The sequence below is a fragment of the Mandrillus leucophaeus genome, unplaced genomic scaffold (genome assembly GCF_000951045.1).
Source record: "Mandrillus leucophaeus isolate KB7577 unplaced genomic scaffold, Mleu.le_1.0 Scaffold335, whole genome shotgun sequence".
Classification (NCBI taxonomy): Eukaryota; Metazoa; Chordata; class Mammalia; order Primates; family Cercopithecidae; genus Mandrillus; species Mandrillus leucophaeus.
Window position 1 is genome coordinate 1,395,014 of NW_012103532.1, and position 26,635 is coordinate 1,421,648.

At 48.6% G+C, this 26,635-nt stretch overlaps 1 protein-coding gene across 3 annotated transcripts in view; it reads right to left on the reverse strand.

The window, feature by feature from the left end:
• Positions 1 to 6,279: 6,279 nt before the first annotated feature.
• MAPKAP1 (mitogen-activated protein kinase associated protein 1) overlaps positions 6,280 to 26,635 on the reverse strand; it is a 252,106-nt gene continuing 231,750 nt past the window's right edge. For all 3 annotated transcript variants that reach the window (XM_011988689.1, XM_011988690.1, XM_011988688.1), the window contains 2 exons: positions 13,372 to 13,469; positions 6,280 to 7,919 (listed from right to left, as the gene is read on the reverse strand). In XM_011988689.1, the coding sequence (XP_011844079.1) occupies positions 7,794 to 7,919; positions 13,372 to 13,469 (224 nt within the window). In that variant the 3' untranslated portion in view covers positions 6,280 to 7,793. The remainder of the gene's footprint in view (positions 7,920 to 13,371; positions 13,470 to 26,635) is intronic.

The following is a 26,635-nucleotide window of genomic DNA, read 5'->3' on the forward strand; positions in this document are numbered from 1 at the left end:
TAGTCCCAGGAGGAGGGGCTGGACTGACAGAAGGAACGGGAGGCTGCACCTCATGGGCCAGGCCTGGGGACTCACACACACCGTGGGGGTCCCCGCATCGTCAGGTGATTGATATCTCCTAGGAGCTGGGGCGGGGTGCAGATCAGTCAAAACAAAACAGAAATGATGGTTCACCAGCACTTCAGGAGGCTGAGACAGAAGGATCACTTGAGCCCAGGAGCCTGAGACCTACCTGGGCAACAGGGCAAGACCCTCGTCTCTACAAAAATAAAATAACAAAATTAGCCAGATGTGCTGGTGTGCACCAGTGGTCTCAGCTACGTGGGGGGCTGAGGTTGGAAGATCACTTGAGCCTGGGAAGTCGAGGCTGTAGTGAGCCATGATCGCGCCACTGCATTCCAGCCTGGGTGACAGAGTGAGCCCGTCTCCAAAAAAAAAAACCCCAAAACAAACACAAAATGTGGTTCAGCTAGCGGAGGCTTCTCTCACCCAGATGCACAGACAGGGGTGACATTCTAGCCATCACAAGTATGTCCGTTTTGTAAGGGGCATGACAAACCTTGTCCTCAAATCCACTTAGACAAGTAACAGCACTGGCTTAGCTCCTGTAACTCAAGATTTATGCGCAGGCTCCATCCCAGCAGCCCAGCGGGGAACTTTACTTCCTCCTCTCAGGGAACCTGCCCCATCAGAGTGGTGTCAGGACTCTCAGGCAACGCCGAGGCTGGGGGGCCCTGGTCCCTGAGTCAGCTGCTGGCGGGTTGCTGTGGGAGCAGGACCTGGGCCTGCCCATGGCTCCTGTGGCCCGGGACCCTCTCTGCTCCCAGTCCTGCCAGGACCCCTCCCTGCTGCCTCTCTGCCAGCCCTAGCACTCACATGTCACCACTGGCTCTCAGCAAGGCCAGCCAGTTCACCCTGGAAGTCACTTCCTCTGGGGAGCCAATAACCTCTTTTCCTGTGAATTCACCCAAAACACCTGTGCATGAGCTCTAACCTTGGCCCCATTTTGGGCAAGGAGACTGGCACGGATCAGCACGACAAAGTCCCCTGCCGGCAAGTGGCAGCACTAGGATCTGAGCCCAGGGTGTGCAACTGCAGAGCCCCTGTCCCTGGCCCCTCAGCCGTCTGGGCGTCTCCCAGCCTGGGCTGTGCAGCAGATCCTCAGGTCCCCCAGGGACGCCACCAATCATAGCCACGTTTCCCAGCAGGAAAACCAAGACATTTGATATCTCCCCACGATTCCAGCGTTTGTCCAGAAGAGTAACTCTCAAGATGAGGTGGGCACGGAGGCTTGGGGTAACCTTGCTTCTAGAACTTTCCCTCGTAATTTACAGCCTCCCCCAGCCCTTTTCTGCAATGCACATCAGCTAAGCCCTTAAAATAGTCAAGGGCTTGAAGAACGCTAAAAATGTAATGTATGTTTAAAGGGTATTAAATTCTAAACTAAAATTTACATGGAAATATGACATTAAAATATTTTTAGCTTTCAGGAAGCTGGGGGCTGGAATGCTATAATATAGACAAATTTTATCATTTTAGAAAGAATTAGCCTCAGTATTTCTTACATTCATGGAGTTAATGCATAAAGATGTGCGTCCTGCCTGGGGCTACTATGTGGAGGCAGGAAGGGGTAGGGAGGGGAGAGCCGGCAGTGGGGCCCTTGGAGGGAGGGCCAGGTCTCACGTGGGTCCCACGGCTTCCCTGGAGGGCTGGGGCTGCCCCAAGGCCTGAGGTCCTGCGACCAGTGCATTTGGGGTGAGGGCCTGGGTTTCCCTAGCGCATGCCAGGCCCGTGCACATTATTATTTACTTCCCATGCCACTCCCTGGAGGTGGGATTCTCTCCCAGTTAACGCAGATGAGAAAATGGCTCAGAGAGGTTGAGTCATGGGTCTGTGGTCACACAGCACAGAGGTGGATTTTCATTCCTTCTCCAGACCCTGAGCTCAGTCATCAGTCTTGGTGCTGTTTGAACATCCACTGCCCGTCTCCTGGGAGTCTAGGGGATCTGGCTCCCAAGACGGGGGCAGGTCGTGAGCGGCACAGAGCCCACAGTGAGAGGCTCTGGGGTGAGACTCTGGGCTCCTCCACCTGCCAGCTGTGAGCCTATGACCCAGCGGGTGGCGAGCCCATCTGCAAAGCCCTCAAATGCCAGAGGTCAGGGACCAGGGAGGCCGTGGGACTTGGTGGTCACAGCAGGGGGTGCAGATTGAGCGACTGCCCCGAGGACTTCCCAATGAGAGGAGCCTCTTACTATCTCTACTTTACAGATAGGGAAACTGAGGCTCAGAGAGATTAAAGACAGTATCCTCAACACCAGTCAGGCTTGCCAGGGGGAGGGTCAGGATTCCTACCCCAGGCTATGTGGCTTCAGGGCATCGCTGTGTCCTGGGGGCCTCTGGAGCCCCCAGACCTCCTGGGTGGTGGCCGCCAAGAGGCCCATCGGGCAGCCCTTTCCAGCCCGGCTGCAGGCACGGATGCCGGGGCAGGAGAGGGGCTCAGGCAGCCGGCTCCAGCCCCAGGAGAAATCCAGCCAGGGCAGGGGGGCTGGTGTGGGCGGAAGTGACCACTCACTGCCTGGCGGGCACCCCCTGGCCGCCGCACCTCCGGGAGGTCACTCATTGGCAGTTAAAAATCTATTGTGACTTGTCAGAAAAATGAATAAATGGGCACATTATTTTTTCATTCCAGACCTCAGCATCTGTTTGTCTAATCAGGAAGGAGAGTGGGGAAGTCGGCCAGGGCTGCCGCGCACGCTTTATGCAAGTTTTCCTCTGTCAGAGGAGTTTAAATGGGTAATGAACAGGCCGTGGTGATTTGAAATATAATCCCATTATGCTGACGAGATTACTGGGCTTCGAGACTTCACAAATCACTCTTAGGGCTTTTATTGAGAACATGGAACACCGCCCTGTTGGGATTTTGCATTTAGGCAGAGGTGTTTGGTGGGAACACAACGTGACGGGTTTAACTCTTTCCTTCTCCCTGGCCGCTTTCCGAATAGCAGGGGCCTCTGAAAGGGGCTTCCATGGGGCCTTCAGAATCCAAGGTGTTTAGTCCCCAAGGGACAGAGGCCCAGAGGGGCTGGGAGACGGCTGGGTGGGGGTGGGAGGCCAGAGAACAGGACCCTGGGCCAGCTCCACCACTTTCCAATGGCACGGCCTCAGTTTCCTCATCTGTAAAATGGGAATTAGGTGGGCATGAGAATAATGGAGAAAACAATTCATAACTAACATGAGCTGCTCAACAGCAGGTGGGAGGCGGGCGCTGATGAAAGAATAGAAAGTCCTCATGTGCAGCCTGGCGCGGTGGCTCACGCCTGTAATCCCAGCACTTTGGGAGGCCGAGGCGGGTGGATCACGAGGTCAAGAGATCGAGACCATCCTGGCCAACATGGTGAAACCCCGTCTCTACTAAAAATACAAAAATTAGCCGGGCGTGGTGGCGGGCGCCTGTAGTCCCAGCTACTCGGGAGGCTGAGGCAAGAGAATCACTTGAACCCAGAAGGTGGAGGTTGCAGTGGGCCAAGACTGTGCCCGGTAACAGAGTGAGACTCCATAACAACAACAACAACAAAAAGTCCTAACATGCTCCAGTTTGTCACGTGGGGTGTGTCACTGAGGCCACACGCAGCAGCATTTAAGGGGTAGGCAGATGGGTGTATTCATTTGAATAGCTGTGTATTTATTTTAATGTGCATCAGAACACATATGCAGCACACCAACCCCACGGCTTCATGGCTGTTCTTGCTTAGGATGGCTAAGGCAGAGAATCACGTTAGCCTGAATGGTAAAGGGAAAACATTAAATCATAGATGAGGTGCCACCTCGGGGTGGGGAGCCTGTGAACGGTGATGTTGGGGAGCATGGAGTCACCTCTTGGTGGCAGATATTACAACTGTTCCCAAACGTCTGTGCCCTTCAATGCCCGGACGGTGGTGCTGCCTGTCCTCTTGGAGTAGGCGGCACCGTACGGTGGGTTCTGGCCGATGGGATGTGTGTGGGAACGAGAGGTGCCCGTGTCTCTTTCCAGCCTTAGCATTTTGCCATTGCTGCCCTGTTCTCTGGCCCTCCTGCCCCGGTCCCAGTCCTTGTGGAAGCCCCCGGAGGTCATGGAGACCCACAGCTGGCTTCGTGTGGAGAGAGTGAGCCTCTGCTCCGTGAAGCCGCAGCACAGCCTGGCCAGGCCTGGCCAGGAACTTGACGCCACCCTCACCGTGCCCCTCTGAAGGCGCTGGTACTGTCTCCCTTTAACAGAAGAGGAAACTGAGGCTCAGGGAAGTAGAGTAACTCACCCAAGGACACACCCACTGGGAGACAGCGCTGGCGCTTCATCCTCCTGGCCTTGGCTTAACAACCCATCTTGTCACAGGAGTCTTGGAGCTCCAGGAGGCGAAGGGGCTTGTTCAAGTCAGAGGATGCGCAGAGGTCCATGAAGAAGCTGAGAGGGGCTCCCTCCAGCAGGTGGGTAAGGATCCTACATGAGTGTCCCCAGCCCCCACCGGCCTACCCAGGCTGTGCCTTGTACCTCAGGCCTTTGCCCACTGCCCTCTCCTGCCTCCCTGGTACCTTCCAGGTGCACGTGGGCGGCCCGCATGCAGTTCACAGTGGTGTGGCCAGAGGCCACTCGCCCCCAACTCTTGGCCTGTGTTGACGGCCGGGTTTGGTCTTTGCTCGCCCTGATGTTCTGTAGTCCCTGATCTGGGGAAGCGGGGGGCCCTAAGAAGCAGCTGGCAGGTGTTCAGGGACATGTCGGGGGTGGGGATCACCTCCCAGCCTTTTAATCCATGCAGGGGAGACACAGAGAGACATCCCTGTGGTCCCCATACAGCTGAGTGGCATCTGAGGCGTGGTGCACTCTGGTCCTGGGGGCCTGGATAGGAAGTGTCTGGAGGCAGCTGCCGGCTCAGGGCCAGGGACGGGAATGTGCTGTGCCAAGGCCGGCGATGCAGGGCTACAGGTTGGACCTGGGCCTCAGAGGTGGGGGCAAGTATGGCCCAAAGCAGGCAGGGCCTGCTAAGAATGATCAAACTGGCCAACAAGGGAAAGTGCTGAGTTGAGCAGCAGTGAGCGCTCCACTGCCAGAGGCATGCAGGCAGAGGCCGAAGTGGGCTGAAGTGTCTCTGGGCTGGGCTAGATGAGCTCACAGCATTCTCAGCTCTTACCACCCTCCCTCAGAAGCAGAGAGGCTCTGGCAAAGATTGGCAAACAGAAACCCCTGGAAGCAAAGCTGGGCTCCCACGATGCTGAGACATTTAGGACATGCTTTAGGAGGGTCTGCGGGGTCCTCTAATCCAGCACCTTCATTTTCAGCTCAGGAAAATGAGCGCCCAAGAGGAGGGAACCAGCTTGGAGCCACATGGCTGCCACCTGTGGAGGGCAGAGCCCAGTGGTTAAGAGCAGGGCTACCGTGTCCGCCAGTCATTCACGGTGAGTCTGGGGCCAGTGAAGTGGCCCTTCCAGTTCTCGAGTCCTGACCCCTGAAATGGAGGTGGTGATGGGACCTGACGGAGGCAGCCTGTACGGGTTTCGTTACTGCGTGTTTATAGATGGCAGCACACAGCAGGCCCTTGGAAGAGGAGGGTGGCTCCCAGGGGCCAGCGAGGCCAGGGCTCCCGGGACCCACTGCCCAGGCCTGCCAGGCAGCCCACACCTTGCAAGTCCTCCACCGAGTTCAGAGGCCCAGTTGTGAATTATCATCAACGCTGTGACTTTTAACATTGTCTTGGGCAGGGGCCACACCGGGGCCAGGTCAGGGGACCTGGTGGAAAGCAGAAGTGGGGTCCATCAGTCACTTCCGTTATCTCGGGTGTGCCGAGCTCCTCCTGCCTTGCCCAGCCCGTGCCGGGGAGAGTGTGAGATGCCTGTGTCCTAGAGCTCACGGTCCTGTCTTTAGAGATCTAGGTACAGGGTGGGGGAGAGGGGCTGAGGAAAAGCTGAATGTAGTCTCGATCAGTGCTGGGCCTGGGCGGTGGCTGCTGTGTTCCCTTTCCACTTTTCCTTCACCCCGCCATGTATTTATGTAAACTGAGAGTGTCGCATTTCACGGTAAGAGAAGGGTATTGATTTTGTGGCTGAAAGAGGTGATGATTTTGGTGTCACCCCTGAGTGAAGAGGGCCAGCCTGTCGTGCTTAGCACCGAAGAGGCCTCTGTGCATTTCAGAGATGTTGCTTCCTCATCTACTGCCAGCAAATGCCACCACCCAGCAGGCTCCAGGCAGTCATGGTTTTCGGCAGCACGTACTCCAGACTTCAAGAATTCAATGCAACACGCAAAAGTGGGTATTTATACGACTTTTATTTTAATATCATTTTAATATTGAATATGTCACAAGATTTAATGACCAAATTAGTCATTTACATTTTTCAAAGATATCTAAATATAAAATTGCTAAAAATTCAAATACAGATAGCAAGCTACAAATATTTCTTTTAATTCTGGGTAGGGGGTAGGAATGGAAGACATTAGAAAAGGATGCTCCTGTCGGCTGAACAAAGATCAGAATGAAAGAAGAATTCATCAACATGACCCCTTGCGCAAAGAAATACACTCAGCTTTGAGATGCTGTTTTAGACGCATCTCTTCCTGTACAACAATTTAAAAAATGTTTCTAATGCAGGTCCTCAGTGACACACCGGTCCCCGGCCCCGGCTGGGGACAGTAAGAAAGGACGTCGCCACAGGAGGGGCACTGAAGAGGCTGTCGAGGACCGCAGAGGCATCTGGTGTGGCCAGAGGCGTGGTGTCAGGGGCGTCTGATCCCTTGCCTGTTCCCACCCAGGGAGCCGGACGGCACGGACACAGGTCTCCCTCCGCTCACCCCCTCCCTGAAACGTGAGAAACAGCAGCTTTCCGCCTGCTTGAACAAGGAGGCAGGCACTGTAAGGAGAAGAGGAAAGGGGAATGCGGCCCCTTCCAAGGCAGCGAAGCAGAGAAAATTCCAATCCTGGGAAAATCCACATGCAGGTGGAACTGCCAGCTGAAACCTACACTTGCTACTTAAGAAACGGAAAGACATGTCTGGCCAGAAGCGCGGCCTCCGCACCAGCCATCGCCCTCCTCCGGGCACCCCGCACTGTCCACACAGCTCCTGGGCTCTGAGGTCAGAAGCTGGGGTGTGCTGAAGGGGAAAGTGACACGGCCTTGGACACACCACCAGGTCTCTGTTCCTAACTTTTAGTAAGACACTACCCTCGAAGCAAATGCACTCATTTAAACAAATGGCATAGTTAAAACTATTGACTAAGACCTAAACATTTCTTCTGAGAAATCGAACCATAGCTTTTCCAATCTGCCTGTTCAATATGGGAACAGATTTTAGAGAATAACATAATCAATCCTCCGCCCCAAAGAATGGTCCACCATACCAACCATGATGAAGAGTACACCTGTTTATTAAAAGGAAAACCAGAAATGTACATTTTTATTCTTTGTTTGCTTTAAGAAATTTGATCAAGTTGCAAGGAAATGTGTGGGCACAGCTCTGTACATCCTCGGGCAGGGTGGCAGGCAGTGAAGGTGGCTGGGTGGCACGAGGCTCCTCTAGGGGGTGGTCTGGCCCCCAGGCATCACTCATCAAAGCTACTGCCAAGCAGGTTTCCGCCCCATGGCAATGTCCCCAGCACTCCCTCCTAGGGGGCCCCCCAACACCTTCTCCGAGGGCCCGCCTGCCCTGTGCCAGTGAGCAAGGAGCTGGCCTTCCCCCGAGGACTTCAGGACACTGGGTGGGCTCTAGGGCACTTGGCCCTGGCAGGCAGGCTCTGAGCTACGGAACAGATTGAGGCTGGAGGCCAGTGTCACTGCTGCCCGGATTTCTTCTCCTTCTGGAAGCTGAAGCTCGTACGTCTGTTCAGTTTTCTTTGTTTTTGAGCAAAGTAGTCAGCCCGGGCAGTGCTTGCTCGCGATTCCAGGATGTAGTTAACCTAGAAGCAAGAGCACACAGCCTGGTCACCTTGCCAGCCGCTCCCTACTCACCCAGGGCATAGGAGGGGGTGGCAGGGAAGGCCCTGACCTAGGCCAGGTGCCTCAGGGCCAGGTGCTGTCGTGTGGAAGGAGTCCAGTCATCACAGCAACCTGGCAGCTGCTGGGCCCAGAGCCGCCGCTCTACGATGGGAAAACAGAGGCTTGGAGAAGCCAAGTGGCCGGCCTGTTCAGGCTTCCCAGTCGGTGAGCGGCAAGCTCTCCAGGTTCCGGAGTCCGTGCTCCCTCCTGGCATGAGCCACTCCCGGAGGACTGTGCCCTGGGCCGCCTGGCTCTGCCTCTCACCTGCTGTGTGACCTGGACATGCACATAACGTCTCTGAGCCTGCCTTTCCCTGTGTGAAGGCCGAGAACATAGGGATGAAAAGCAAACCAAGACAGGCCCTCCATCCAGCCTCCCACCAGCCAGGCGCAGAGCTTCCCACTACAGTGCTTCCTTCTGGGCTCATGAGCGCCCGGCCAGGCAGGGCTCCCTTGACAAAAAGGAAAGAGGCTCAGAGAGGGAGGCCAAAGTGTCCTAGGCCACCCGGCAGTCAGGCTGAGAGCCGTGAGAGGGCCTGTGAGAGCCCTGTGTGAAGGGCGGGGCTGCTGCTTCCACAAAGCCCTGGGAGTCTGCCGGAGCCACATGTGCATCTCCCACTCTGTGTAGCAGCTGCACCGCCAGGCGCTTCCCCAGCACTACAGCCCTGAGACTTGGTCCTGGCCCTGGGGAGCCTGCTGCCTGGTGAGTGAGTGTCCAGCAGCAGAACCAGCACTGCAGCAGGCAGAGGAGCACCAAGGAATGGGGCTGAGTATCAGGGAGGTGCGGAGGAGGGAAGGCTTCCAGAGGAAACGAGTGAGCTGGCTTCAGAGGGACACACAGGAGTTTCTGAGTACACAATAGGGAGGAGAGACGCAGCATGCATCAAGGCACAGCAGGGGCACACTGCAGGGGAGTGTCCCTGGAACTGCGAGAGCTTGGCTGGCTTCGTGAAATGAGGTGGGGGGGAGCCAGGGAGGGGTGCTACAGTGGGATGCACATGCCCCAGTGCAGAGGACAGCCTGTGCCTGGGCAGGGGTGGCAGCAGCAGTGTGAAATCAGTGGTGGCAACTGGCACTGCTCGGAGTGCCTTTCAGTGCCCATGGAATCTTCACAATAACCTTGAGACAGACGCCACTGTCATCCCTATGCACAGGTGAGGAAGTCAAGGCCAATGACAATAATGTCATTTAGTCAAGGTCACAAAGCTAGAAGGTGTTAGGCGCCTGGCAAACACCCCTTCCCGCTTTGCAGCCCCTCACCTCCTCTGCTCCTCTGGCTGGGGCTTTTGGTGAACAGACGCTCTCTCTCTTCACCTGCAAGTATCTAAAAGTTATGACTAGAAGGCCGAATATTTCTGACAAGAGAGGCCGGCCACTGCCTCTGCTGATTCTACTCTGAGGGCCGTGTGTCCTGTGCCAGAGGGAAAGGAGCTTCTGCTGACTCCGAGAAGGAACCAGAGCGCTCCCGGGAGAGGCAGCGCGACATGGCAACGCCTCAGATGGCCGAGACTTAACACTGTCCCTCCCAACTTTCTGCTCTGCTGGTTGGAGCAGCAGGCGTTAAAGGCTGGTGCGTGAGTACAGAAGGCCTGACACACTCTGCCCGCTGCCTCGCCAAGTTACCAGCTGAGAGCAATAAATCATGAGGACCGCAGGGCCAGGTTGATGATTTGGGACAATACAATGTATGGAAATAAGAGGTTTTATTCATTCTTAATAAAAGCAATCTTGGATTATATTGTTTGCACACTTAGCCAACCTAGTGTTTTCAGTGTATTTTTGGCACATATAACTTGACAAAAGCATTTTAAAATGATCCTTAACAAGCCAACTATTTCCCAAATTTATTATCTTCAGTGCTTTGTGATAATCACATAGATAATTTTAATGGAAGATTAATGTAATAATCAAAAGATAAAAACGCCCTTTGGTCTGCCATTAGCTGGTTAATATGCTGTGGCTTAAACTTGCACAATTTTATGCACTATAGAGTGTTTCACTTTCAATGCAGTTTACAGCTTAAGGCATAAAAATATAGGGAGTTTTCATGGTCAATAAAGCCACAGCCTCCATCACTCGATCACGAGAAGAACCTGATTTGAAGAGCCCGACAATTCCTCTGAGATTCATGTCAAAGCCTGTGGAATTAGGGGCCACCCACGGCTTAGCTCAGTGACATCTTGGTGGGAAGAGGGCGGCTCTGGAGCTTCTCGGGGCCAGGTTCAAGTAGAGGCTCCACCCTGGTGTGCTCTGTGACCCCGGGCCTCCATCTCCTCGTCTATAAAACAGGGACAATGTCTACATTCTGGAGGGCGGTCAGGAAGATTAAACAAGATAATGGACATAAGATGTACTGCATGTAGCTGGTGTTCAATAAATGGGAGATGTTCATATTTCTACAAGCGCAAAAAGCTCGATGGAGGCTTGCTTGTTCATGATCGTTTATTTGACATCAGATTGGGGCTCTTATTTCGTCCCCTCAATTTCCATCTAAGCTCTCATTTTATGTAAAATTCCTGAATTCTAGAACAACAGCATGCATTACTAGAGTCTAAACTGACCCCTGAAGAGCTTCTGATGACAACAACATTTCTGCCAAGTTCCAGGACACACGGCTGGCTTCTGTTGCTTGGTACTGATGCAAAGCTCACAAAGACACACTCATGACACTGCAGGAATGGTGGATAAAACTAAGTATTCCAATTGCTATAAAAATCAGAGATGGGGCCGGGCGTGGCGGCTTTTCCTGTCTGATGCTGATGCCTGTAATCTCAGCACTTTGGGAGACTGAGGTGGGCAGATCACTTGAGGCCAGGAGTTCGAGACCAGCCTGGCCAACATGGTGAAATCCCGTCTCTACTAAAAATAGACAAAAATTAGCCAGGCGTGGTGGTGGGTGCCTGTAATCCCAGCTACTCAGGAGGCTGAGGCAGGAGAATCACTTGAACTCGGGAGGTGGAGGTTGCAATGTGCAGAGATCATATGACTACACTCCAGCCTGGGCAACAGAGTAAGGCTCTGTCTCAAAAAAAAAAAAAAAAAAAAAAAAAAAAAATCAGAGGTGGGAGAAGTACTATCTCATCTTCCATCAGGATCATGATCATTAGCTCTAAGTAACTCAGGCCTGGGTATGCTATAACTCTTCTGGAGTCTTGTGCATGATGCAATATTTCTACAAATATTCTGATATGGAAACAGACACCTTAGGGAAGGTGACAGGCCTCAGGGATTCTGCGGAGAGGCATCTGCTTCGAGGGAGCGTTTGGACGTGTAAAATGATTTCTCCGCACTTGATCTTCCACAGTCTCATACTGAAGTCATAAACCTGTGTTTCTGTCATCAATCTGCTGTTGTGAAAATTATTTTGATGTCAAACACAGGATTATAATTTTACTAGAATCCTTCTCAAGTCTTGAATATTTTAATGCTGGCTATAAAAAAAAAAGTCCAGCCCTTATCGGGGTAATGGAATATTTCTCTGCCAGGTCCCTGAACACTCTGCACAAGGTGCCTGTGCTGTCTGTGATGCTCCAGTGGGCAACTCGAAGCTCGCTGGCTGCAAGCACTCCCATGCAGGCCCTGTGTCCCCACTCCTTGGTCCAAGGGGGCCTCTGATCAGGGTGGTCTATGAACCCTCTATCTTTCATCCAGCTAATCATGCTACTCTGTCCCTGCTCCAAACTGTCCTTCCAGCTGCTCTTTTAAATTGTCATCTACTCCTTTTGAAAATCTTTTGCAGCCATGGGGAATGTGTCTCAATATATTCCTGGACCGCAGTTCTATTTCGTTGAAATCTCCCACTCAACTCTTAGGTCATGCACATCTGGGGAATTAAAACACAAGTCTGACATCTGTCAAATCTGGGGGCAAGTTCTGGTTCTGCCAGCTTACCAGAGTCATGATCCTGGCTTTGCTACTTTATTCCTGAGCCTCACTTTTCATCTGGGAAATGGGAACAACTTTATCTCATGACCTCACAGAGCTGTGAAGATGCACTCTGATGGGACACGCAGAACCTCTGGCCCAGGTCCTGCACTGGGCAGTCCCTCAGCGTATCTTTGCTATTTTTGCTATTATTTGATGACTTCAACTCTTAAGAAGAGACTGAATGATAACTTACATAGGTTTACCATGTCTCATCTGACTTGTACTCTAGAAGCCCTGGTGGGGTGGGGTAGCATAGGTACAATGATCCCCACTTTACAGGTGGGGACACTGAGGCCCAGAAAGGTGATGTGACTAGCCAGGATCACACAACTAGGGGTGGGGGAGCCCTCTCTGGTCCTCACCGCTGCTCTGCCACAGCAGCTGCTTTTCCTATCTGATCAACCCATGGAAGATTTGGCTTGAAGAAAGGATTCTCTGCTTGGGAGGGGCTGAGACCCCTAGGTTCAGGGCTACGCAGAGTGTGGTGCTCAGACCAGCGGCCAAAGCAGCACCTGGCGCTTCTTGGAAACGTACCATCTTGGGTCCTATCCCAGACCTCCCAAATCCACAAGACCCCTGGAGCTTCCCATGCCAAGCAGAGCTCCCCTCAGCCACACTCCACTCTGCAAGGCCCTGCATGGCCTAGCCCCACCAGCCCCCTAGTCCCCTGTGCCTGCCTTGCCTCAGCCCATTCCCAGGCTGCCTGTCTGTGGTGCTTCCTCTTTCCTTACCTGGTCAACATTTGTGCCTTTTCAGTCATCCTTCAGGGTTCAGCGCTCCCTGCCTCCACACCTCCACCCCAAGTCAGTTTACTGTGACACACCCACACCTTTGAGACTAACAATCTCTTTGTAATTTTCTGTTTTATGCCTGTTTCCTCTGGTAGAGGAAAAGCTCTCCAGGGGCAGGGACAGAATCTGTCACTGTGGCATCCCAGGCCCTGGCCTGGCACATGGAAGGTGCTCGGTGAGTATACTGTTAAGGTATGGTGACATACAAGTCTAGCAGAAAGTTAGGTATGTTTAGAACAGGTTGCTAAAATCACCTTGAGCATAATTAAGGTATCTTCAAAACAATAATAATTTCCTCAGAGTCTGCTCTAGGAGCTTCAAGGAGCTCCTGACAATAGTTGCAGGAAACTAAACAGTACATAAAAGGAATAAACAAATACAGGAAGAGCCAGGGTTATCGGGGTTGGGAGGAAACTGAAAAGGGTCCTGCTTTGACTGAAGCAGATGCAGAGCAGCTGACCTGGGGCTGGTGTGGCCCCTGGCACAGGCACTCACCCCTAGGTGGCTGGCAAGCTGTGATGCTCCTCCTCTGCCAAACTGGGCCCGGGAGCCTTGTATAGAGCTGCGGAGTGGGTGGGGCTGCGGCCATGCCCGAAACAGTCAGAACAGAAGCTGGACCCACCTACCCCGTCTCTGGTTCAAGAAGGAACACTTACCTTGAGCACAATTTCATTGACGGTAGCAGCGTCCGATTCAAAGTAGAGGTGTTTATAGTCGTGATTGCTTAGATATGTGAGTTTAAATATTGCGTGACCTGCAGAGAGAGAAAACTGTGTTGAGGGGTTCTGGTGAGTTAACTACGGTGGGGGCCTCCATATGTTCTCCCCTATCATTCCAATTTGAGCGAGAGCAAGTGAAGGCTGAGCAGCACCTAGTCTTTCCAGGAGTAGTTCATTTTCTCATTACAGGCTGGGTATAAAATAGACAATGAAAAAATTTTGAAAAGACTCAACAGCCAGTTAGGTCCCGTTCCACTCTGGAATGCATTCAGGGGAATGCCACGTTAGGAAGGCTTTATGGAACTGCTGCTATATGATAATTACACGGAAAAGGTGGCGTTTTTAAGGGAGAAGGCTAATTAACTCCACATTATTATTCTAAAAATACACTAACTGTGCTTAAAGTCAGATAAATGAGCAATAGGAAGGAGAAGGGTCACTAGCCATACTATTATGAGGCTGCTCCCACAGCCTGGGCTCCTGCTGGGAGGGGACTCCTGCCTGGAGAGGGGGAATCCCAGGCTTAGACTTTGCTTGGAAGCTGCTCCCAAAGGCCTCAGGTCATCTCAACTCTGGGAGGACGGGGGCAGGGCGGGGGCTATGGAAAGCTGGCACTTCACAAAGCGACCGACTCTAGGGGGCAGAACTTCTGAATATAAATCTGATCTAGGTCCCCATTCTCCAGGCCCTGTCCCACCACTTTCAGGATGATACTGTCATTTCTGGGACTGCTTCCTGGTCTAGCCTCATCTCACTCTGCTGCCCCGACAGGAAACAGGCTGCCAGGGCGCTGCACACTCCCACCTGCGACACCAGTCTCTCCACAGGTTCTTCCCCAAGCCTGGGATGTCCTCTCTCACTGACCTGGATGGAAAAGACCTGCTGATCCTTGGTGGCTCAGCTCAGCTGGCGCCTTCTTGGGTGAGTCTTCAGAACTACACTTCTAGGTGCACTTCTTGTGTGGGTCTACCACATGGTACCATGGCTCTCCAAAGGAACCTGCTTGTCTTATCGTAACTGCAGCCATGGCTACATTACCTGGGCCTGTCCTTTTGTGTCTAGACAGGTCAATCAGATTCCCTCTTCTAAATGGAGACACAGATGCTGGGCTGTCTAAACTGGCACAAGGACTCAGAATAAGATGAGGGGCTTTGGGACTTCCAGTCTCAGGCCCATGGAGACTGCCCCGGCCTATCGGCACTGTTATCCTTGGGTTCTAGGAGACCCCTGTGGCCTTCCAAGAAATTCTTCTTTCTCCTTAAGCTACTGAAGGTGGTTTCCATTACTGGCAAGCAAAGGAACAGCGCCCAAGAGAGACACGTAGTCAGTACTCAGTAAACCTTCCCAGACCAAGGAATAGCAGGCGACATCTCTAATACGAAGGCCTCCTGCAAAATGCCCAGAAATGACCTTCCCTAGTCTTTCGACAGACCTTAGTGCCTGTAAGATTAAAATTCAGCATATCCTTTCTATTAGTCCTTCTCATCCGTTGTCCTTTTAATTGAAGCAGCGGCTGGTCATAGTTATTAATTAATAATATATCACCCACATTACTGTAAGTTCACCTCTTTCCCGGAGAAATCTTCTTGGGGACTTTATTTACAGTAGCTAATTTTTCAGATCTCCAAAAATAAACTGATATATGTTGTACATTTGTGGCCAGAAAAGTTGAGCCACTGGTATTTTATCCTGGAAACATCATTATGATGTACTAATTGTGACTATAAATCCTAAATTGAAAAAATTACCTAATAATTTCTGAAAAACCTCACTTTCAGACATTTGACAAATTTAGCCTGATTCTAAATCATGGTAGTAAAATGTTAGCATTCCTGACTGGAAGCTAATCATTCTGTTAAGATATAAATTCTGTGTTGCTAATAAGGAGGTGGACCTTACACAGAGGCATCTGTGTGTGCGTCTGTATATATTCACATTCACAGGATCTACCCCACATCAGAATCTTGTTGGTGACATTCCTGTGTGGAGGAACAATGCGGGCACGTTTGTTGGCCATGCTGTGATCAAGCAGAGCCATCTACAAAGGACACAGGGCTGTGAAGGACAAAGAGACACCCCCTCCAGGAGGCCTTCCTGCTGACACCTGGCCACGACAGACAGACACCAGGGCCTGGGGCTACAAAGAACCAGAAGGTCTTAGGGAGACCTGCAGACCCGAAGCTTCGGGGTTCACTGACCACTTTGATAAGACAGCTTATGGACTATCCACACCACCTGCTCCTGCTTGTCACTGACAAAACCAAACCAAACCTCAAAGCACTACAGCATGTTTTGCCTGAGCTACTGAGACACTGTTAAAAAGGTTTCCTGCACTTTAAGCAGAGCCCAATCTATACATAGCACATGTAGTATGCAGTCTGCACGGCCCAGGAGCCTCAGAGAGGAAGCTTTGACGCTGTCCCCTTGGGACTATGGTGCCTATGAAGCATGTCAATTGTGGGCTGACAGAGGGGAGGCCTGTGGTTCATCTGCACAGTCACGTGAAAAAAACAACAAAAAAAATCCCAAGCCAAGTCTCCTGAAAGGCTGCATATTTGAACCAAGTGATCCCAAATCCCCCGTCCTCTGAATTTTGAATGTATCTGGTTGCATGTGGAGGCTGTGTGTCCCCTGACCATCTCAGGGCTCATGCCAGCACCCATCTGAGGAAGAGTGAAGCAGGTGGGGAGGAGGAAGAGTCCCGACATCCCTCCACTCTCCCTCAAGCCTCCGGTCTGTTTGTCCTTTCCAGTGAAAGCACTCACGCCATGGGGAGAGGGGAACAGAGGGCAGAGAACATTCTGTGGAACACTTGTGATTGGACTTGAACAATGACAGAGCTTCTAAGTTAATCACTGGGCTGAGGCATGGTGGACAGCCACAGCAGACAGCCCCCTCTTGCTCTCTGCAAGGAGTGATGAGTGGAACCCTGAGAGGCAAGTGCAGGTTAAGATCAGCAGCCGTGATGGGGCACAGGACATGGGGTGGACTCACTCCGCAGGCGTTTCTGCCCTGAGTTCCCCTCACTAGCAGCCCTGTTTCGCTGGGCGGCCAGAAGGGCAGTTTTCCTCAGTCTGGGCTCTGCCAGGAGCACAGGCTAGGGCAAAGGACAGAGAAATGAACACTGAGAGTCAAATATGATGAGCGTGAAGAAGGTAAACACAGGGAGCTGCCGTGGAGACACCAGGGCAGAAGCGCCTGGCCAGGGGTGGAGAAGAGTCACCAGGGGCAGTTTCTTGGGAGGAGCTGACACCTCGGCAGTTTTGGAGGAGGGCAGGGAGTCAGCCGGGTAAAGGTGAGGGTGGAGAAGGATGAAAAAGAGGAAGATACCACAGGGCAAGGATACGGCATGGGTAAACATACACAGTCTCCGCGGGAGCTCTGGGCAGACCAGGGTCATGCGTGGCAGGCATGTGGGAGGGAGGGGGCAGTCGCAAAGGGCTGAGAGTGCCTGGAGTCACCAGCTGATGGGGGCCACTAGTGGGGTTTAAGCAGGGCAAGTGAAAGAAATGGGCAAACTGTTTTAGGGTGTTCTACCTGGTTCCCTGGAGCCTGGAGGCGAGCTAAGCAGTTCCCATAGTCAGCCAGGTAGGAGTGAGTGCAGTTTTGAGCTAGACAGGTGCAGAAAGGATACTGAAAAGGAATGGAGGCGAGAACTACAGAGAAGGCAATGTTGGCAGGATGGGGAGACTCTTTCACAACAGAATAATCACTAATAATCAGAATTCACACTTCCATGACTTCACCCAGACCAAGACCTATATATTAAAGTGTAACAAGTTCACTGACCTCTTGCTGGAAACGAATCTGTCAATAAACATGAGTAATTTATGCCACATGGTAAATTTCCACCACAGGTGTCTGGGAAGAAGGAACTGCCCACACTTCAACACTGACTGAACAGGAGAAGAACACCTGTTATCAGATACGGTCAGCCTCAGACACCTCGCGGCTCATCTCAGGTAGAAGAGGAACAGGGAGCCAATGACCTCGTCAGCTGCAGCCCACCAGGCATCTGTCCTGGGGCATTAGAGGGAATCAGAGTTGGGCAAGTTACCCTTGAAAATTCCAAGACCACCAGCAGTTTTCATAGGAACAGGGTTAAGTCATAGGAGCAAGCTTTGTAAAAAATAGCTGAGATGCTGGGCGCAGTGGCTCAAGCCTGTAATCCCAGCACTTCCAGCACTCTGGGAGGCCGACGTGGATGGATCACCTGAGGTCAGGAGTTCGAGACCAGCTTTGCCAACATTGTGAAACTCTGTCTCTACTAAAAATACAAAAATTAGCTGGGCATGGAGGCAAGCACCCAGAATCCCAGCTACTCAGGAGGCTGAGGCAGGAGAATTGCTTGAACCTGGGAGGCAGAGCTTGCAGTGAGCCGAGATTGCACCACAGCACTCCAGCCTGGGCGACAGAGTGAGACTCTATCTCAAAAAAAAAAAAAAAAAAAATCAGACGAGAAAAAGTTATATATTAGTATGACTTGAAAAAAATGCAAAGTTTAATATTCAAATTAGCTCAAATTATTTTGCATTGTGTTAAATTCTGTTTAAATTAAGGTTTAACAAAAGCCTGAGATACAGGGGAAAAAAGCATAATTCCTGATGTTAGACTTAGGATGAAACCCTAGCTCTGCCATGTTTCAGCTGTGGGACCTTGGCAAGGCACTGTTCCTTTCAAGGTTTGCCTGGCTGTAAAGGAGGGGACAGCATCTGTCAGTGATCTCTTCTATGTCACATACATCCCTGCATGTAGCAGGGACTCAATGGATGGAGGTGGTAATTCATTTAACTATGATGGAACTGATATTTGATGATAAAATGCCCATTACTTTGAAGATTTCATTTTTAATTGAGCCTCCTTTGAGCAGATTTGCTTTTACAGTGCTATAGAAATAAAATGCAATATAAGAGGGTATAAATGTGGCATCTAAGCACTGGTCACATGCTCAGGGCAGATACTGAAACTGTACCTCCACTCCTGAGTATTGAAATGAAAATCTGGATATGCAGAACTGTATTTACACTTATGTAAGTTTTTTCAAAGTAAGACAGAGAAGATGGAATTTAATACCAAGCAGAAACTAATTAGTGGCACAAATGTCAGAAGTGGAGACTTCAAGCTTTTGCACTGTAGTTCATCTTCTGTATTATGGATTCCAATTAAAACAGCAGGCTGTGCTGAAAAAACAGGTTCTTCTGGCCAATTCAGGGGTGTGGCCATGTTGGAGAGGCTGCTGTGGTCATGAGATGGGATGGCTTAAACATACAGGAACAGCACTCACAACTCTGCTAAAAGAGGTGCTTCCAGACTGCTACTGCAAATCAACTGAAAGGAAGAGTCTTTTTTTGATTCTCAATTTTTACTTTTTTTTTTTTTTGAGATGGAGTTTCACTCTGTCACCCAGGCTGGAGTGCAGTGGTGAGATCTCGGCTCACTGCAACCTCCGCCTCCTGGGTTCAAGCAATTCTCCTGCCTCAGCCTCCTGAGTAGCTGGGATTACAGGTAACCGCCACCATGCCCGGCTATCAATTTTTTACTTTCCATTTGCCTTAGGAAAAGTCTCAAGGGAGGGTCTCTTCTAACACAACCTGCCAGTACTGACTGTGGCTGGCCATGATGGGTCAGAGCTGGAGCTGCCAGAATGAGCCTGCAGCCCACCTTTGTCTAAACTCCCAGGTGTCACCACTTGCCAAAAAAATAAAAATAAACCGGCTTCTTTTCCTTATTAAAAATATTAGAAATTTAGAAGACAGAGGAAAACCTCCATACCCCACCCCAAAATCCCAACACCAGCACAATGACATTCATGGTCTCTTTCCTAACCATTTTCGCCTGTTGTTTTTCACAGTTGTAATCAGATTGTATACTAGAAGTTGAGCTTAGTTTTTTTAAGTTAACATTTTACCATACCCCTTTCCCTCTTGCAACAATTTCTATAATCACCCTTTTCAATGGCTGCATTTTATTCCAACCAGTAGATGCGAGCTACAGGTCATGCTGCTATCTCTGTTGGGCTTCCAGGTTACTTATAAAATTGCCAGTACTATAAATAAGGCTACAAAGAACAGCTTTGAGGCTTTGGATTCTTTCTTCATTCCTTTGCATCAGGCAAGGATAATTTTTGAAAACTGAGTTTCCAAGGTCTGATATCTTCTGGGCCCTCTGGCCTGGGAGGGGAACATTCTCATTGGATTTCTTGGGGGAAACTGATAGGAACACACACATTGTTTTAGGCAAAGCTGTATCTTTCTGTAGGTCCTAGTAGGAAATGCTGGACTGCGGTTATCTGGGTTGAAAACTCCCTCCTGGTTGGGTCTCCCCTGTAAGCCACAGTTCTGAGCTGCCTGCAGGGAGCTTCAGCTCAAGGTAATTCAACTGGCAAAAGAGGGTGCTCCTTCCCAAGCCCCCCTGCAGGGGCAGCGGTCTGGGCAACTATAATAATGACCTCTTTGACCTCTAGAGCAGGGGCTGTGCCTGACCTACTTACATTTCTGCCTGGATTCTCAAACTCACTCTCTCTCTCTTGCTCCTTCCTATAGACATAATTAAATCTCTAATTATAAAAACTCCCATGGCAATGTGATTTTCCTCCTTCCTCTCATGTATTGAAAACACCCTTGCTAAGGTCACTATGCCCTCAATGTCGAGAGATCCGGTAGAGATTTCTCAGCTGTTTTTGACACTTCTTAAAGTCCTGGCTTCCCTGGAGGCACGGTCACCTGATTCTTCGGTCCATGTCTCCAGTCATCTGTTTCTCACCATTTCCTTTGTGATCTTCTGGACCTCCACCTGTCCCTTAAGCAATGGTCTTCCTGAGTTCTATCCTTGATCCGCACCTTCTCTAACTCTGCATTTTTCCTGTGTCAGGTTTGTCCTTGGGTTTCAGTTACTACTCACATGTTGGTGATGCTGAAGCAGCTATGTGGCCTATACCTTTCTCCAGAGTTTCAGAGCCGACCAGTGGGTACAGCTGCCACCTCCACATGTCCCCCAGTGCAGCATGTCCAGAACCGACATCAGCATCTCCCCTTAAATTGGCAGTTGTGGTGACACAACTGGAGGCTTCACCATGCACCAAGTACCAGGCATTTGGTCGCCTAGTTTTCACGTTTATCTTCCGTCCCTCTCTATCCTGGTACCACAGCCCTCACCCAGGTCCTGATCATCCATTGCTTTTTCTCTGGTTTTTCTTCTTTTGATCATGTCTTCTGCAGATTCAAACATCTACTCACAGTTGTTTTTTTTGAGACGGAGTCTCGCTGTCACCCAGGCTAGTGTGCAGTGGTGCGATCTCGGCTCACTGCAACCTCCGCCTCCTAAGTTCAAGCCATTCTCCTGCCTCAGCCTCCTGAGTAGCTGGAATTACAGGCGCCTGCCACCACACCAGGCTAATTTTTGTATTTTTAGTAGAGACAGGGTTTCGCCATGTTGGTCAGGCTAGTCTCGGACTCCTGACCTTGGGTGATCCGCCTGCCTTGGCCTCCTTAAGTGCTGGGATTACAGGCTGAGCCGCCGCACCCAGCCCATTTTTCTGCTTTTTTGAGACAGAGTCTTGCCCTGTTGCCCAGGCTGGAGTGCAGTGGTGCGATCTGGGCTCACTGCAATCTCCGCCTCCCGAGTTTGAGTGATCCTCCCACCTCAGCCTCCCAAGTAATTGGGATTACAGGCGTGCGCCACCACACCCAGCTAATTTTTGAAATTTTAGTAGAGATGGGCTTTTGCCATGTTGGCCAGGCTAGTCTCGAACTCCTGGCCTCAAGTCATCCTTTTAAAATATACCATCTGGATCCCCCTACTTAAAACTCTGCAGTGCTTCTTTTCCTATCATCCTCAGAATTAAGTTCAAGCTTCATAAGATGATTTTCAAGACCCTAGATCAGCAGTTCTCAACTTTTTGGTCTCAGAGCCCTTTATACTCTTAAATACTACTGAGGAGTCCAAAAAGCTTATGTGGATTATACCTATCAACATTTATTGTGTTAGAAATTCAGCCAGGCGCAGTGGCTCACACCTATAATCCCAGCACTTTGGGAGGCCAAGAGTTTGAGACCAGCCTGGCCAACATGGAGAAACCACGTCTCTACTAAAAACACAAAAACTAGCTAGGTATAGTGGTGTGTGCCCGAGGCTGGGCTGGGAGGCTGAGGCATGAGAATTTTGAACCTGGGAAGTGGAGGTTGCAGTTAAGGCAAAATCATGTCACTAGCCACTGTACTCCAGCCTGGGTAACAGAGCGAGACTCTGTCTCAAAAACAAACAAAAAAACAAAAAAAAGAAAATAAATGAAATTAAAACCAAGAAATTAAAAAATATACATTAATTCATTAAAATAATAAACCCATTACAAATTAACATATTTTAAAATGGAAAAACCTTTACATTTCCCCAAAGTTAAATAAGAGTGAGATTTTTAAAAATTTTTTCTGAGACAGAGTCTCACTTTGTTGCCCAGGGTGCAGTGGCATGATCCTGACTCACTGCAACCTCCACCTCGTGGGTTCAAGCGACTCTCCTGCCTCAGCCTTCTGAGTAGCTGGACTACAGGGGTGCACCACCAGGCCTGGCTAATTTTTGTATTTTTAGTAGAGATGGAGTTTCGCCATGTTGGCCAGGCTGGTCTTATACTCCTGACCTCAGATGATCCATCTGCCTCGGCCTCTCAAAGTGTTGGGATTACAGGCATGAGCCACCGTACCAGCCTATTTTATGTTTTTGAAATCTCTTTAACATTTGGTTGAACAGAAAACAGCTGGATTATCCAATCTGATTCTGCATTTGATCTGCTGTGACATAGTTTTGGTTAAAGTAAATGAAGAAAGGCCAGCCTCACGCAGATATGTTTTTGGAAAAGTGAGGCATGTTTTAATGTTCTTCTTTGTAAATATTCCTCTTTGATACTATACTGAACTTGATAAATGGTATTTTCTTAAAGATTAGTTGCAATGTGGAATATAAACCTCATTAATAAACTTTTTTGTATTCTGTTACATTAAAATCTATTGGTCTGTCTTACATTTTGAATCTTTCCCCTTGCCTGATTTTGCAACATCATGCAGTAGTCCGGAAAATATTGGCTCACTGAGTTATGCAGATCTTCCAAATGTTGACATATTTCATTTTACAATATTGAAAAAAAAATCACATTCATTAATATCACCACTGATACTGGAAGTCGTTAAGCAATGAGAAGCCAAGTTCAGTGATGGAAATTTTCCAAAACTCTAATTTTCACCTGAAAGTTTGAACTTCATCATTGGCAATAAATACTATCGCTTGTTCTCCTTGAAGTGACAGACTCACTTCCTTCATTTTCAAGAAAAGGTCTGCCCAATATTCATTTGAATAACCATAGTTTGTCAGTTGTTCTTTCAAGTTATAATAATGTTCCATGAAACAAACAGCTGGTTCAGCCTGCAATTCGAATAATTAAACAAGTGCTATTCCTTGAGACAAGTACCCTGCTTCTGAATGCAGCAGAAATGCTTCCATGTACTTCAGGAAATAAATAAAGAACAATGGCTTATGAGGGCCTTTTGACACTTCAATTCATGTGTAAGTTGTTCTAGTAAAATACCACATGGCATTTCAATAACCAATTATTGGTTGAGGTTTATTCTTCAGCTCTTACAGAAGTAGATAAGAAACAAGTTCTGCGTCTGGAAATTTCCTCCTTGGAAGGACTTAAAGTCTATGACAAGCTTGAGTTTCCAAGTACTCTATGGGAGGCTAAATTACTACAAATGAAACCTCATCTATCCAGAATCATTGGAGTGGAGAGCTAGGGTAACCTTTGTGCAAAAAGCTTTTCCATTTTAAGCATTCAAATTCCATATTACACACCTTCCTTCTGCATTAGACTATAAGGAAAATAAAATACTGTTTTACCACTTTCTTCTAAGTACTGAACATCATGATTCTCCCAGGGTTGCAAAAGGCTCTATGTTGTGCCACAAAATTGGGATTACAGGCATGAGCCACTGTACAAAATTGCTCCATACTACAATGTTTACTGAGTTTTTGGAATGCTCTTTAATAGTTTTTGTTTAGTTTTATTTTTGGTCAACTCTTGTTAGCTTTCACTTCCCACTGTCTTTATTGTTTAAGTTCTGTCATTCTCTTTCCCCTCTTTTAATATTCTGCATTTACCATCCTTTAGGAAGAGAAACCAGATAACCTAGTAAAGATGAAATTTGTTTAAAAAATAAGACTTTATACACTCTGAGTCGGGGCTAGGGTTATTCTTCCTTCAAGAAAGCACAGATGTTGGCTGGGTGCAGTGGCTCATGCTTGTAATCCCAGCACTTTGGGAGGCCAAGATGAGAGAACTGCTTGAGGCTAGGAGTTCAAGGCCAGCCTGGTCAACATAGTTAGACCCCCATCTCTATTAACAACAATAACAACAACAAAAAAACCCTCAAAAAACAAAAATTAAAAAAAATAAGAAAACACAGATGTTTAAGTGCCTTGGCTTTGTGTCAGGGGCAGAGGGAAGACTGTGGACCTCTGTTCCATTTACAGATAACTTTGGACAAGTGATGTAGCTTCTTTGAGCCCCGGTTAACTCACTGATAAAACGGCAATATTATCTGTCTCACAAGTTGTCGTTAGGATTACATAATCCTAAGAGGAAGTCCAACAATCTTAGAATGATGTAACAAGTGTAGATACAACCTCACAGAATTGCAAGAATTAAGTAATGCGTATAAAGGACTTGGAACACTGTCTGATGGGGGAGGTTCCCCTCGCTTCCCTTTTCACCTTCACTCTCAGACAAGCAAACTTTTCCTATAAAGGGCCAGATAGTAAATACTTTAGGTTTTATGGACCAAGAGATAAAATTGAGGGTACTTTGTAGATACATAAGAAGAGAGAAAAAAAATTCCACATTTTGTATTGACAAAATTCAAAATTTAATCATCAAATACATTTTTGGGTAATACAGATCTACTAATAAGTAGTTTTTTTTTTTTTTTCCTTTGGTTGAGGGAATAACATTTCACTTAAATGGGATCCAAAATTAGCGTTCTCTATCATCACATCAATTGCAAATGTTTATTTGTAAAATCTATTCTTGCCTGATAGGCCATACAAAAACAGGTGGTGGGCTGGATTTGGCCAGTGGGCCACAGTGTGCCAATTCCTGCTGGAAAAGGTCTCTCTCGCTCCTTCCCTTTTTCTTGGTTCATCCCATATCATTGGTAACTGATACTTTGAGTGTACTTAGTTCTCTGTGCAGATTTGGGTTTCCTTCTGGTATTATTCCCCTCCAGACCTTCACTTCTCACAGTGTAAGATTTAGTGGCAACAAATTATTTCAAATTTTGATTGCCTGAAATGCCATTATTTCACCTTCCTTTCTGAAGGATATTTTCACTGAACATAGGATTCTAAGTTGACAGACTTTTTTCTTTTAGCACTTTAGAGGTGTCATTCCATTGTCTTCTGGATTGCATTATTTCTAATGAGAAGTCAGCAACCATTCTTACCGTGGTTTCTCTATGTAATATGTCTTCTTTCTTCTGCTGCTTTTAAGATTTTTGTCTTTATCACTGGTTCTTAGCAGTTTGATTATAATGTGCCTTGGTGTGGTTTTCTTTAAGTTTATCATGCTTAGCTTTCAGTGGGCTTCCAAGATTGCTGGTTTGATATTTTTAATCAAATCTGGAATAGTTTTTCCCCTCCATCACCAAGACTACAATTGCATATATGTTAGAACACTTGCTATGACTCCAAAGGCTCTAATCTCTTCATCCATTTTTTCTCTGTGCCTTGAATAGTTGTTTCTATTGTTCTGTCATAGAGTTCACTGTGGCAGATTCTGAAATGGCTTCCAATGATCCTACCTTCTGCTTTTCATGCTCTTGTGTAATGCCCTTGTCTTGTTTGTGGACTGGACCTAGTGACTTGCTTCTAACGAATAATACAGCAGAAGTGTTGGGATGTCACTTCCGAGAATAAGTTATAGAAAACTGTAACTTATTCCTTGCTAGCACTCTCTCACTCTTGATTACTTTGATGAAGCCAGCTCCACCATGTAAGCTTCTCTTTGGAGAACTGAGGGTGTTCCCAAGGAAGTAAACTCTGCCAGCAAGCACTCAGCGAGCTTGGAAGACCTGTCTGAATGAAATCCTGAGATGACTGCAGTCCCAGCTGACATCTTGATTGCAGCCTTTTGAGAGACCTCAAGCCAGAGGACTCAGTTAAGCTGTGGGATACCTGACCCACCAAACTGTAAGACAGTAAATGTTATTGTTGTTTTAAGCCCCTATGTTTTGGGGCAATTTGTTTTGTGGCAATAGATAAGTAATGCACTGATCTTTTTTCATCATCATTCTAATCTGTTCCTATTCAGTGAATTTTTTTTTCTTTTTTGAGACACAGTCTCACTCTGCTGTCCAGGCTGGAGTACAGTGGTGTGATCTTGGCTCACTGCAATCTCTGCCTCCTGGGTTCAAGCGATTCTCCTGCCTCAGCCTCATGAGTAGCTGGGATTACAGGCATGTGCCACCAGGCCTGGCTAATTTTTGCATTTTTAGTAGAGACAGGGTTTTACCATGTTGGCCAGGCTGGTCTCAAACTCCTAACCTCAGGTGATCTACCCACCTCAGCCTCCCAAAGTGCTGGGATTATAGGCACGAGCCACTGTGCCTGGCCCATTTAGTGAATTTTTTGATTCAGGTATTGTATTTCTCAGCTCTGGAATTTCCATTTGGTTCTTTTTCAGTTTTAATTTTTCTTCTTTTTGAGTTCTTCTTTAAGTCCCTGAACATATTTATAATAGAGATTTTAAGGCACTTCTCTGTGAATTCTATCACCTCTGACTCTTCTGGTTCTATTATTATTGATTGTTTCCTTGGTTATGAGACATAGTTTTCTGCTTCTTTGCATGTCTAGCAATTTTTAAGTGAATGCTGGACACTATCAATATTACACTGTAGGTGTCTGCATTGTGCTGCCCTTTAGAGTATTGGGCTTTGTTCTGGTAGAAGCTAATTTATTTGTGGATCCGTTTGATCCTTCCAAGATTCCTTTTAAGGTTTTGGCAAGGATTAGAGCAGTCTTTAGTCTATGGCTAATTTAGTCCTATTCCTAAGATACGACCTTCCTGGAATCACTATTAAATGTCCTGGATGCTCCACTCTGGTTAGTCAGAACTCTAGTTTATAGTTCCCCAGTAGTTGTGTGCCCAGCCTTGCAA